Source organism: Vulpes vulpes, chromosome 1 (assembly GCF_048418805.1).
Source record: "Vulpes vulpes isolate BD-2025 chromosome 1, VulVul3, whole genome shotgun sequence".
Taxonomy (NCBI): domain Eukaryota; kingdom Metazoa; phylum Chordata; class Mammalia; order Carnivora; family Canidae; genus Vulpes; species Vulpes vulpes.
This window is the reverse complement of record NC_132780.1, coordinates 120,489,521-120,503,006: the sequence shown is the minus strand read 5'-3', so window position 1 is coordinate 120,503,006 and position 13,486 is coordinate 120,489,521. Positions and strand designations below refer to the sequence as shown.

Sequence of the window (13,486 nt, the reverse complement as noted above, 5' to 3'; positions counted from 1 at the left end):
CCATTCCTCTTTGATTCCTCAAGGCCAATGGTGCCAAGTACACTGTGAGTAGTTGCTCATTAAGAGTTTTTATTTTGTGTTATTTCTATTTGAGATATTTCCTTCAGAGAATTCTCTAGGAGTAGAACTCCTTGGTCAAAAGGCAGGGATGTTTTTGAGATCTGATTCCACTGTTTCACACTTACTTGTATCTATCTCTATTGCACCTTTAGGGCAGAGGGAGCCTTTTACCCATCTCTTTACTCTCCTCAGCAGCTACACTAATTGACCTCTTACTAAGAAATCAATAAATTTGAATAAATAAATAATCACGTAAACTTCCCTTCCTCTCCCCCACCATCTAAGTGGACCATAGTGCATCTTTCTGCTTAGATCAGAAATCCATGAGGTGTCTTGTCTCTTCCTTCTTCCTTACTCACATCACTTCACCAAGTGCTGTTCATTCTAGCTTCTTATTTATGTGACAAATATTATTTTATTATTATTTATTATTTTAGACACTGCTATTTCATTTCATTTCATTTCAGTAGGCTCCATGCCCAATGTGGGGCTTGAACTCATGACGCTAAGATTGAGAGTCACATACCCTACCGACTGAGCCAGCTTGGAATTCCACCCCCCCCCCCCCCAAATACGGAACACTCACAAATTTGTGTGTCATCCTTGCACAGGGGCCATGCTAATCTTCTCTGTATCATTCCAATTTTAGTATATGTGCTGCCAAAGCAAGCACCATTCTAGCTTCCAAATAGCTCTTGAAGCCTTCCATTTCTATCCTTGTGGCCCCCACTCTCATCCAAGACACTATTTTTTCTCACCTGGCCTGTCACATACTAGCCTTCTAACTGGCCTCCCTGACACATCTCCTGCCTTTTCCAAGCCATTCTCACAAAATAGTGATCTTTAAAGTATAAAATTCTAGGAGTGCCCAAGTGGCACTATTTATACTTGATCCCCCCAGAATTCAATCCCTGTAGCAACCTCTGTCTCCTTCACCTTCTACAATTGCAAACACATCTCTCAAGAACCTTTTCCCAGCCTTTGTGAGGCCTCTACAACACTCCCACACTGCCCTAACTCCCAGCACCTGGTCCTTCTGGAAACCAAATCTGTAGAAATAAGCTAAAAGGCAAAGAGCTTCCTTTCCCCCTTTGGCACACACCTCCAGATCACAGAGCTGCCTTCCAAATGCAGGACTCCTCCCTGGACGTCCCTGACAACCTCCTCGCACCTTCATTATATTCAAGGACATCTCATAAAACTTTGGAAAAACTTCACCTCTAAAAAGTATAAGATGTGAGGCACCTGAGTGGCTCAGTCGTTTAAGCATCTAACTTCTGCTCAGGTCACGATCTCAGGGTCCTGGGATCAAGCCCCGCAGTGGGCCCTGTGCTCATTAGGGAGTCTGCTTGATTCTCTCTTTCCTTCTCCTTCTACCTCTCCCCCCACTTGTGCATGCTCTTGCTCTTGCTCTCTCTCTCTCTCTCTCTCTCTCTCCCAAATAAATGAAAAAATCTTTAAAAAAAAAAGTACAAGAGGTGTGGTAAGTTCTGGCATCATGTTTTAACTTCTCCAGAAGCCATAGGAAAAAGGCATGAATCCTGGAAATCTTTGAGAAGATTTCACAAACATACACAGACAACTGTCCATCCAGGATGTCTGGAAGGAAAGCTGGACCCCATAATGGTCATCAGAGTTGGGACTGGGATATGACAAACAGCTTTTGTGCTACTTCTGGGATTGAATGTCATTATATTTCAAGGACATGTCACTCATTTATGGTGACTTCAGATCAGAAATATTTAGAGTTGAGTCTGTCTTAGGGAATCTGAGCTGGAAGATGCCTTCCCATCACCACAGGCCCTCTGAAAAGTCTGCTGAAAAAAAAAAAAAAATCCCAGACCTGGTTAGAATGTTGTCTCCTAAAGTTCCTTGGGCAGAAACTGGATCTTAAAATAAACAAACAACTCCCCCCCGCCCAATCCTTGTTTTCAACTATACCATGAACCCTTGGGACAAAGAGGATTCTACTGGCTGGGCCAGGCAGTGGGTCCATCTTACCATCTCATGGAGAAACACCACTTCGGCTCTGGCCCTGGGGCTCTCCTGCAGAGTGCTGGGCTCCACCTGGCCAGCCTCTCCACCCTCCTCCTCCTCCTCCTCCTCCTCTTCCGCCTTCTCCAGGTCAAGCCTCTTCTCTAATTCACTTGAATGTTGAGAGCCCAGGGAAGTTTCTGAGGTCTTCTTTTCCTCCAGTTGGGAGCCTGGCTCCAGGGAGGGGCCCTTGTTGCATTCCACTGTCCTCACTGCTTCTGGTCCTTGCTTGGCATCCTCGAGAGCCACCTTCTTAGGTAGAGAAGCTGCAATGAGGATGAGAGGTACTTGTTGAAGACTTCGTTTGCAGAGAGGCCATTCCCGGCACAGTCTCTGTCCTGGACCAGCCCCACTTCACATGTATGGATGGAGCTCTCACAGCCTCATCCTTTCCTCCTAGCTGTGCCCTGCCTTTATATCCCAGGGTCCCCAACTGTCAGAGATGGGAGAGGTCTTGAAGATCATCTAGTCCAAGTGCTTGCGACCAGACACCATTTGCTCTTCTCCTCCCCAGGAGACATTTGTGTGCAGAGGAGGTGGCTATTGGCATTTAATGGGAAGAGGCCAAGGATGCTACTAAATATTCTACGAAGCATAAAATAGCACCCCCCTCCTAACAAAACTGCCCAGCCCACAATGTCAATAGTGCCAAGCTGAGAAAACCTGTTCTAATCCAATCTTTCACTTGACATATAAGTAAATTCAGATCCTGAGAAGTCAAGCTGTTGCCTAGGGCATAGAAATCTGTTATTTACGCCAAGTTACAAAGATGTATTACATTATGATTGACAGCTTCCTGTGTGACTCTCCCCAGAGGTTATCTACACATCAGTTTGGATGTACCTGAAGTGATTACGCCCTGGTCTTACGTCTACCAAGGCAGCAGAGAGGGAGGCAGACCCCAAGGTCAACCTCTACTACCTCCATGAAGAAGGTCCTATCTTGTTGTACAACACTGTTGTCACGGGGAAGAATAAAGACCAAACCCCTAGGACACTAACTGATCACATAGTTTCCTCAAAGGCCTCACTTGCTCCTCTAGCCCTCACTCTGCTCCACCTGGCCCAGCCCAGCACAGAGCATTCTTCAGACAGGGCTTGTTTTGACACCACTGAGTTTTTACTTGTCTTCTGCTCTCGTCCTGAAGAGAATGGGAGGAGAAAAGGACAATGACTTATTGCACATTGTCTGCGAGCCAGACTGTGAACGGGCATTTTATAGACCTTCTCCCATTCAGACTTTACCTCAGCCTTGGAGAGAGCGACCACCCCTGGCTCAGAGAGATATCAACCATGCTCCACTGTCACGCGGCCCCAAAGTGCTGAAGCTAGGGTTCAGATGGGCCCAGGTGTGGTCCAAAACCTACACACCTCCTGCAACATTCAGCTGCCTCTCAGCCCAGCATGCCTTCCCCCTTTTCTTTTTTTCTTTTTTTTAAAAAATATTTTATTTATTTATTCATGAGCGACAGAGAAAGAGAGAGAGAGAGGCAGAGACACAGGCAGAGGAAGAAGCAGGCTCCACACAGGGAGCCCGATGTGGGACTTGATCCTGGGTCTCCAGGCTCATGCCCTGGGCTGAAGGCGGCACTAAACCACTGAGCCACCCAGGCTGCCCAACTTCCCCATCTTTTCTGCATGGAGAAAGCCCAGCCATTCATGAAGGCCCAGCCAAATGTCACCTCCTCTGGGAAGCCATCCTGGAATCCTCCTGCAAGGACTGCCTCTCCTTGATGCCCTTGCAATCCTTTCTAAATACCTCTTTCATTATGTTTCAGGGACCGAAGCCCTCCCTCATTCAAAAAACCCAAGGAGCGGGGCACCTGGGAGGCATAGTCAGTTAAATGACCAGCTCATGTGATCTCAGGATCATGAGATCAAGTTCCACATTGGGCTTCGTGCTGAATGCAGAGTCTGCTTGACATTCTCTCTCCTTCTCCTTCTGCCCCTCCCCCTTATGCTCTTTCTCAAAAAAAAAAAAAAGCCCAAGTAGGGTCTTATGCTACTTCTACAGTCTGACCTTGTGCTACCGTTCACTACGGTTTTAGTTTCTCTTCCTAGTTCATGAGCTTGCTGGGTGAAGAGATCGTGTTTTATTTATTTATTTATTTATTATTTTTTTTTATTTATGATAGTCACAGAGAGAGAGAGAGAGAGAGGCAGAGACACAGGCGGAGGGAGAAGCAGGCTCCATGCACCGGGAGCCCGATGTGGGATTCGATCCCGGGTCTCCAGGATCGCGCCCTGGGCCAAAGGCAGGCGCCAAACCGCTGCGCCACCCAGGGATCCCGAGATCGTGTTTTAACAATATCTGTGGCTCTACAGCTGATTGCAAACATGGGAAGGAGCATGCTAGAGTGTTTTAAAGCATGGGTTTTTAAATCTGTATTAAAATCCTGGTTCTTCCACTTCCTTGCTATGAGTCATTCGGCATTAGTTAGTGCATTTCCTCTCTAAGTTAGTGCATTTCCTCTCTAAGTTAGTGCATTTCCTCTCTAAGCAAATGGGGCTAATAGTAACTACCTATCCCTCACAGTGTTGTTGTGTGGAGAATGGAGATAACACATGTAGAACAGTTATGACAGTGCCTGATACCATAACGGTTGTTTCAAAAGAGTTAGCTAATATTAATGACAAAAATATTCTTTAAAAAAAAAAGATTGTATTTATTTATTTGCCAGAGAGAGAGCACAAGCAAGGGGAGCAGCAGGCAGAGGGAGAGGGAGAAGGAGGCTCCCTGCTCAGCAGGGATGGGGGCTCAATTCCAGGACCCTGGGATCATGACCTGAACTGAAGGCAAACATTTACCCAACTGAGCCACCAGGTGCTCCTAACGAAAATATTATTAAACCACAATGAGCATTTGTTGGTTTGTCTGTCTGTTTTCCTTTCCTTTGAGGTTCTCCTTACTTCCATTTTATGTGGGTCACAGTTGGCTGTTGACCACAGAACCCCTTCCAACTCCAGAGATGGTTCAGAGACTCAGGCTTAGCCAGTCTTAGAACCCTCAGTGTCAGGCAACCATGATTGGTCCAAGGCTGGTCATGAGCCCCAAGCAGGCCAATCAGAGTCTTCCCTGCATTTGATATATAATCACTGGGAGCAAGATACCCTTTCTCTCTTTTTTTTTTTTTTTAATTTTTATTTATTTATGATAGTCACAGAGAGAGAGAGAGAGAGGCAGAGACATAGGCAGAGGGAGAAGCAGGCTCCATGCACCGGGAGCCCGACGTGGGATTCGATCCGGGGTCTCCAGGATCGCGCCCTGGGCCAAAGGCAGGCGCTAAACCGCTGCGCCACCCAGGGATCCCAAGATACCCTTTCTCATTGCTAGGGTTGCTAGCCACATTCTCTGCAGATATGAGGGATGGATGGATGGAGAGGGGTTGAGTCAAGACGAGTTGAATTCTTTGAGCTTTTCCTCCTGCCTTCTCACTATATGAGTGACTAAAATAATAGGCAACCTTACTGAGTACCTACTATGTATTACTCACTGTTCTGAGAGCTTCACTAATTTAGTATTCACAACAAACTTTTGAAGACGATATAAGTAGGAACATCGTTCCCATTTTATGGCTTAAGAAGTTGAGGCACACAGCTGCTAAAGATGGGACAGCAGGGGATCCCTGGGTGGCTCAGCGGTTTGGCACCTGCCTTCGGCCCAGGGCGTGATCCTGGGGTCCTGGGATCGGGTCCCACATCAGGCTTCCTGCATGGAGCCTGCTTCTCCCTCTGCCTGGGTCTCTGCCTCTCTCTCTCTCTCTCTCTCTCTCTGTCGGTCTCTCATGAATAAATAAATAAAGTCTTTTTAAAAAATAAATAATAAAATAAATAGAGATGGGACAGTGGAATGGCTGAGACTGGACTCAGACTCAGGCGATCTGGCTCCAGAGCCCACAGTCTTCACCACTTCACTACAATGTCTTGCAAATTCTGTTTAAACAAGTTTAAGTCTGTTTTTTTAATCCCTTGCAATGAAAAGAAACCCTCCCGGGGTGTCTGGGTGTCTCAGTCCGTGAAGTATCTGCCTTTGGCTCAGGTCACGATCCTAGAGCCCTGGGATCAAGCCCTGTATCGGGCTCCCTGATCAGTGGGGAGTCTGCTGCTCTCTTGCCCCTCACCCCACTAGTGCTTTCTCTCTCTCACTCTCTCTCTCAAATAAATAGAATAAGAAAGAAAGAAAGAAAGAAAGAAAGAAAGAAAGAAAGAAAGAAAGAAAGAAAGAAAAAAGGAAGGAAGCAAGGAAGGAAGGAAGGAAGCAAGGAAGGAAGAGAAAGAAGCCTTCCCTCCCGGGCTTCACCTGCAGAAGTCTCGGCTCCCAGTGGCTTGTCGTCTTCAGGCCAACCTCCACTCTCTGACCCCTGGAATGAAAACTCTTCCAGGCTGGAGAGCGACTGGAGCTCCTTCGGGGGTGTTCTGCACGGGGTGCTGTTGGTGCTGATGACAGCTGACACTCGCAGCGGCACGGACACGGCAAAGGGCTCAGAGATGTTCAGGGCTTTGCGCTGGTGCCGAGGAGAGGGCTCCATCTGGAAGAGGCTGCTGGTGAAGACAGATTTGCTGGGGCTATCGCTGGACGTGTAGAACATACCCAGCATCTTGGGGGCTGTCTGCTCACTCTCGGGGTCCTCGATGGGCCGGAACACCTTGAGCTGCTCGGGCGGGGGCCGGGCCTGAGCGCCCTGCAGCTGGCTTCGGTCACCGCCCATGTCGAAGCCCCCCTCTGCCCCTGCTGGCATCCCCTCCTGGCCCCACTCGCTCTCCTGCTTGCTGAGATCGCATGAGCTGCCGGGGTTGGTCGAATGCAATTTTGCCGCTGGAATGAAGAATCCACCGGTGGTGACCGTTCGATTAAAATTTCCTTTGTTTTCTTTCCCTAGTGAAAGAGCAAACAAACACGGGGTCAGCAGCCGGGGCGTGCACACACGCACTCACACGCACCCCCACACCCCACTACACAGCCTCCGGGAAGGGAGGTGCACAGCACTGCAGAGGCAGAGCATTCTGATGAGAGCGGGGCCCCTCTTGGAAAGACAACAGACAGCACGTGGTTGACGCGAGCGCAAGCACAGAATGCAGGCACGAGTCCCTGGGAGGACCACCTGCGGCTGCGTCGCATGCACCTGTTCTAAACTCTGCAGGTACAGCGGTTTCCAGAAGGCGGCCACTGCTAAGGTCGCCAGAGCAGTCCTCCACCACCCGGTGACCGTAGATCATGAAAAAATAAAACAGACAGCTGGGAGATGGCGGCACGACGTTTGCTCAAAATGAAGGAGAAGACAAAAAAGGGCAAAATAACAGAATTTTGTTTTACTTTAAAACTTTAAAAATGTATTGTTTTAAGCCTCCTCTGGCAGATGGACTCCAACAGGGGTTTGATTTCCCAGCAAGGAAACAAATGCTGTTCTCAGGGAGACCTTCTTCCTCCCTTTTCCCAGGCTTCTTCCTGCTGCTTCAGGGGATGAGAAACTAGAAATGTAAATTAACTAAAAGTTAGAAAGCCCAATTGTGAGGAGCAATTTCCCAACTGGCTTAAAAGTGAAAGCAAAGAAGAGAAAAATCTGTACGGGAAATAAAGAGGCTGTGAGATAACACATGAGTCGCCTGGGATCGGGACAGTAATTCCCCACGAGGTCCTAAGGGCCCCGCTGCACGGTCTATGCAGCGTGGGGTTTACGGTTCTCACGACCGCTTACGTAGGACAAGTGTCATGACCTTTAACACGCGAGGAAACCAAGTCCCTGGGAGGCCGACAAGCTGCCCGGTGCCCATCGAAGTGAGGACCTCGATCTCAAAATCCTAAATTCTGTAGAACTGCCTCAAGAGGCTCTGGAACCAAAGCAAATGGCTGAATACGAAGGTGAGGAAAATGCTAGAAGCATCCAGCCAGCTCAAAAAGAGTTCCCTGAGTATTTTACAGTTATTTTTAAAAGGTTGTTCTACAGGTTTTCAGCATTGTTTCAGGATGCCTCACGTATCAGAGAGCAAAATATTTTGTATTAAAGGAGCTGGAGGGGATCCCTGGGTGGCTCAGTGGTTTAACGCCTGGCTTTGGCCCAAGGTGTGATCCTGGAGACCCAGGATCGAGTCCCACGTCAGGCTCCCTGCATGGAGCCTGCTTCTCCCTCTGCCTGTGTCTCTGCCTCTGTTTCTCTCTGCGTGTGTCTCTCATGAATAAATAAATAAAATTTAAAAAATAATAAAGGAGCTGGAATGTCATGGGATAAACGTGGGGAGTTTAAACAGTCTGCTGCCAGGGCAGCCCTGTGCCTCACGACTCGAAGCAGAGCCCGTTGGCTGCTTAACAAAAACAGAGGCGAGAGGGACAGGCAAGTCAGCCCTTAAGACCAACATGGTGTCGCTTTGTCGACGTGTCACCTCATGGGCAGCACTACACACAGCCACCCCGCCACAGGATGACCAGCTGCATGCCAGGCTGGTGCCCATCGCCGTCCACTGGTAAATGAATGAATCATTCAACAACTCGAAATCATGAGCCAACAGGTACGAGGGAGCTAGTGCGTATGGGAGCGTGCAAATTCAAGACTTCTCTATCGAGGCACTGAACTGTGAGGTAAAAACCGATGTTGGGCTCTTCTTTACACCCAAGGGGAAAGCCTCGCCTGCCCTGGTTCACAGGAATTGCCCTTTCACCTGGTTCAGGCTTGCCATCTCCGGCTGCGGCTAGAGGAAGGCGGGAAGAGGAGCATGGCCCTTTAGGCCAAGGCCTGTGGTGTGACGTGGGGCAGCGGCAGAGGGGGAGCTGTGTGAAGCCACTGGGCTCGGGCAGGGTCAGGGGGGATTTGGGACCAGGCCACGTGCTTGACTGTGTCGACACCAGCAGGCAGGTAGCTTGTGAAGGCAGGTCTGGTACGGGAGCTCCTGTCTCCCAGTGACAATCCCCAGTTCTGGAAGCAGCTGTGAGAGCTCACCTTCCACAGGCACTGAGCACAGCGAGTCCATGCTTTTAGCTGGGCGGATGGTAGCCTTTTCCACTAAAGACAAAAAGAGAAAAATAGCCCTGATGAGTGCATGTTGAGAGGAAGTGATCAGGACAGAAGCCAGGCTGCAAGGACACAAGAGAACTTTCTTCAGGAAAGTTTTTCAAGTATTTATCATTTTCCCTTTTGGAAGACGTTCCCCCATTCCACCCTGGATGCTCTTATTTTCATCATGGGACTGAGCTTATAAAAACAGGGCATTTGCAGATCAAGGTTTTTGGGGACACTTGACAGGTAAAGGTAAACTACAATTTTGTCCGATGGCTGTTGCTGTTGGCCAATGAGAGGCGCTGAACCAAATCGTCCCGGGGGAACCAAATCCTCCACGAGGCTCCAAGCAACACCTCCTGCCGTCTGGCAGGCTGGAGGGCAGGATTCGTGACTACAGCACGCAGGAATTTGGTGCAGCAGGTGAGGGGGACCCAAGGGACTGTGCAGCTCTGCCCCTGAGAGCTGCAGGCTGGTTGCTCCTCCAAATGATCTCACCGTGGAGCAGATCCAAACCAAGCCTTTCCTGAGCACCCACTATGTGCCTGGTGTCCTCTGTGCATCTCGGTAAGCCACCCAGGCAGATCTGGGGACGGGTGTGACTTCACCAATAAACACAGATTCCAGGCACTGGACTCAGCCCTTCTTTTTTTTTTTTTAATTTATTTATGATAGTCACACAGAGAGAGAGAGAGAGAGAGAGAGAGAGAGAGAGGCAGAGACACAGGCAGAGGGAGAAGCAGGCTCCATGCACCGGGAGCCCAACGTGGGATTCGATCCTGGATCTCCAGGATCACGCCCTGGGCCAAAGGCAGGCGCCAAACCGCTGCGCCACCCAGGGATCCCTGGACTCAGCCCTTTCTTCTCAGGTTGCTGAGCTGGCTGGAAGGTAGCTCCTCCCAGGCAGCTTGCCAGGAGGGGCAAGAGGACAGCCTGGGAGCCGGGAGCCGAGTGGGAGCCCCAGGGCTGGTGGCTGTCAGGTCACTCTGGCTTCGAATCCCAGCCCTGCCACTCTGGGCAGCGTGACCTCAGACACACAGCTGACCTTCCCGAAACTTCAGTTTCCTCATGCGGGAAATGAGGAAAAATAGAGTTGTTGTGTCAATCAGGTGGCACTAACCCAGGGCAGAGGAAATCCTCCTCCCAGCAAGGAGGAACCCTTGCTGGTCTTGCTCTTCAGGATGGCCCAGGGCTCAGCAGCCGGGAGGACTCAGGAGATGGCCTGCAGGGAGCCCTCGGAGTTGGCCCTACCCCAAACTGAGCTGGGCATCCCTCTTTTAAGTTTCCCCCGTTTTCTTCCTCGCCCCAAGCCCTGCTGCTCTGGGAGCTCTGAATTAGCCCCTTGGTCCCCCTGGCTCGGGGCTTCTCTCTGCCTGCACCCAACCCTGCAGAGCGAGCTGCCTCCGACCTCCATGCTTCTACTTGTACTCGAGAACTCCTGTCCTTCGAGATCTGCTACTTCCACAAGCTTCCAAACTGACTTTTTATCCTACAGCTGCCTGGCCAGTGCCCCTTCATTTGGAGACAAGCTTCCGCCTTGGTTTTCCAGAGGCTGCACTTCTGGACTTCCTCTCAATTTCACATGTCACCCTTGAGCGGCGCCAGTGACCTGATGACACAAAGTGTCACAGTGGATGGGCAGCAGTTCTCTCTGCACGGCCACCAGTGTTCACCTTCCACGTTGGACCCCCCCCCCTTTTTTTTTTTTTAAGATTTTATTTATTTATTCATGAGAGACACACAGAGAGAGGCAGAGACACAGGCAGAGGGAGAAGCAGACTCCATGCAGGGAGCTCGATGTGGGACTCGATCCCAGGACCCTGGGATCAGGTCCTGAGCTGAAAGCAGATGCACAACCACTGAGCCACCCAGGCATCCTAGACCCCCCTTCTGATGATATGGCCTCTTGTGGCCTCAGTGGCCGCAGCAGCTGCTTTAGGGAATAGTCCCAAGGATTCCCTGGCTCCGTTTCTGGATGGTGACTAAGCGCTCAGGGCTCCTTGGCCCATGACTATATTCAGATTATAATTTTCTGTCTGAGACCTTGTCCTGACCTCATGGAGGCTCATCTACCAGTTTTCTGGCAGCTTTGGGTCCTCAAGCCCCCTCTCTTGGATTATCTCTATGGCTTTGGGTCTTCCCTGCTTAAAGGTGTTCACTTGGAGACCTCCCTGGACTCTTCCTGTTGGATAATACATAAATTCCAGTACGTTAGTGTCCAGGACACCGCAAAGTTTATGCATCTCCATTTGGTCAATACCCCAGGTTTTCAGGGCACCTGGGTGGCTCAGTGGTTAAGAATCTGCCTTTGGCTCAGGTTGTGATCCCTGGGTCCTGGGATCGAGTCCCGCATCGGGCTCCACCGAGGAGCCTGCTTCTTTCTCCATCTATCCCTCTGCCCCTCTCTCTGTGTCTCTTATGAGTGAATAAATAAAACCTTAAAAAGAAATACCCCAGTTTTTCTTCTTTATTTCTTATTTCTGTTCAGCTTTCTAAATATGGGTAAAGACCCTTTCATCTGCCCCCCTCCAAAAAAGTCCCCAGTGCTCTACATGGTGAATCAATTTTGAAAATTCCCTTAGTTACGGAGTTTAGAAAAGATTGTTAAAATTATTTACATATGTTAATCTACCGACTTTTTTCACATGCATATTTCAACAAATAGTGAGTTCATGCATCACTTACAGAGACCACGTGGGTGGATGCGACCAGAAGCTGCCCGCACCCCTGGTCTTCAGTTTTGAGGGTCTGAGCAACATTCATTCCTCTGGTGAAGAGTGGGCACTTCGGCGGTAGGCAGGGTCAGAGAGCCACCTGTACTGGCACTCATGGGTCCTGCATTTCAGCCCTGCATCCCCTCAGAGTTCAGCCATTCCAGGATCTGTCTCTGATTAGTTTGTTCACGGGGTCTTAGACCCGTGGCTTCTTCCAATCCTGGCTGTGTTTCAGAATCACCTGGGCAATTTTCTAAAAATGGCCAATACTCTGGTTCTCCCACAGACCTCCTAGGGCAGATCTGCTATGGGAGTGAACCCCTGGGGTGCAGTTGGGCTGGGACCCCCTGGCCAGGGACATCCTGTGCATTCTGTGAGTTGGCTACCATTTGAGCCGGCACCTTGGACTTCTTCCTTTTGAAAACCACATGGAGGGAGGGGGTGTCGGGAGGGGGTGGAAATCTTCCTAAGGCAAGATCAAAGCGAATCACTGATTTCATTTTTTGCTGTTTGTTTTGCTCTATTGTTTTTGACTTTTTGTTACTTGGTAAACTTCTTGCATTGTATCACCAATTCTGTACCCGGAATTCTCTTTGATGTACTTAAGCAAATCTCTTTATTATTAGATCAGGAGTTTCTTGCCAAGAACTCCTCCCCTCAAATTCTCCTTTGCGAATCCTAATTTCTGATGTGTATCTATTGATCTACGATAATTGTGGCCACCTGCCCTCTTCGCCTGAGATATCTTTCCATTTGGAAAGGCATATTCCTCATATGGCGAATGTTGTAGATGCCTACCCAGAGTCAGTTTCTCTTCCTCCGTCTCACAAAGCCCTTGTACTTCTTGGGTGCATCTCACTGTAATCCCATTCCTCCTGCCAGTGATTGGTTTAGGAAGCCAGGCCTAAGCCAGTCAGCACAGGGCACTCCCTTGGCCCTAGGGGTTGATCCATATGACTCAGTGAAGGCAACGGAGATGGTGGTGAGGTGGGGGGTGTTTCTAATGGGGGCTGCTGGGAAAGAAGAGTCCCTGCTCTTAGGAGCACGCTACCAAAAATGATGTTCTTTCTCCTTCTGGACATAGTGACAGAGGGAAAGCCTAAAGTACTATAGCCTTTTCGTCACAGCAAAGAAACCAGTCTGGGGATGAAGCTGACCCACAGGGGAGGCCTTAGCTGAGGAAAAGAGGGGAATGGAGACAGAGCCACTGTGTTAAACCCTGAAACCTTCCCCACATCTGGTGTCTAGTTACAGAGCCCAGTGAGTTCCCTCACTGCATAAGCCAATTGAGTTCCCTCACTGCACAAGCCAATTATTTCCAGCCTGAATCACTGTAACCACTATACCCGGTGACATCCCTCATTACCCCAGTAGGCAAATTGTGAAGACTTCTAACGTCTGTACTTGGTGTACAGTTATCACTGGGCTCAAGGAAAGTCCTTAAAAATACTTTCTCTTATTTTTCCTATAAGCATTTATTTTCCTCCAAAAAATCTTTATCGTTAAAAACTTCAGGGGCCCCTGGGTGGCACAGTGGGTTAAGTGTCCGACTCTTAGTTTCGGTTTAGGTCATGATCTCTGAGTCCTGGGATCAAGCTCCACATCAGGCTCTGCACTCACTGTAGAGTCTGCTAAAGTTTCTCTCTCCCTCTGTCCCTCATCACCTTCCCTGCCCCGCCCCTGTGTGCTC

The 13,486-nt window shown here is 49.4% G+C and overlaps 1 protein-coding gene and 1 non-coding gene across 2 annotated transcripts in view; both read right to left on the bottom strand.

Annotated features, from left to right (window-relative positions):
* The window catches only part of ARHGAP31 (Rho GTPase activating protein 31), a 115,955-nt gene that overhangs the window by 11,100 nt on the left and 91,369 nt on the right, over positions 1–13,486 (bottom strand). The window contains exons 9-11 of the mRNA XM_025990110.2: positions 9,026–9,088; positions 6,394–6,969; positions 2,062–2,360 (exon numbers count right to left, since the gene is read on the bottom strand). Coding sequence (XP_025845895.1) covers positions 2,062–2,360; positions 6,394–6,969; positions 9,026–9,088 — 938 coding nt within the window. The remainder of the gene's footprint in view (positions 1–2,061; positions 2,361–6,393; positions 6,970–9,025; positions 9,089–13,486) is intronic.
* Positions 630–733, bottom strand: LOC112913816 (U6 spliceosomal RNA). The gene has a single exon (XR_003233734.1). It is a non-coding gene; the product is annotated as a U6 spliceosomal RNA (small nuclear RNA).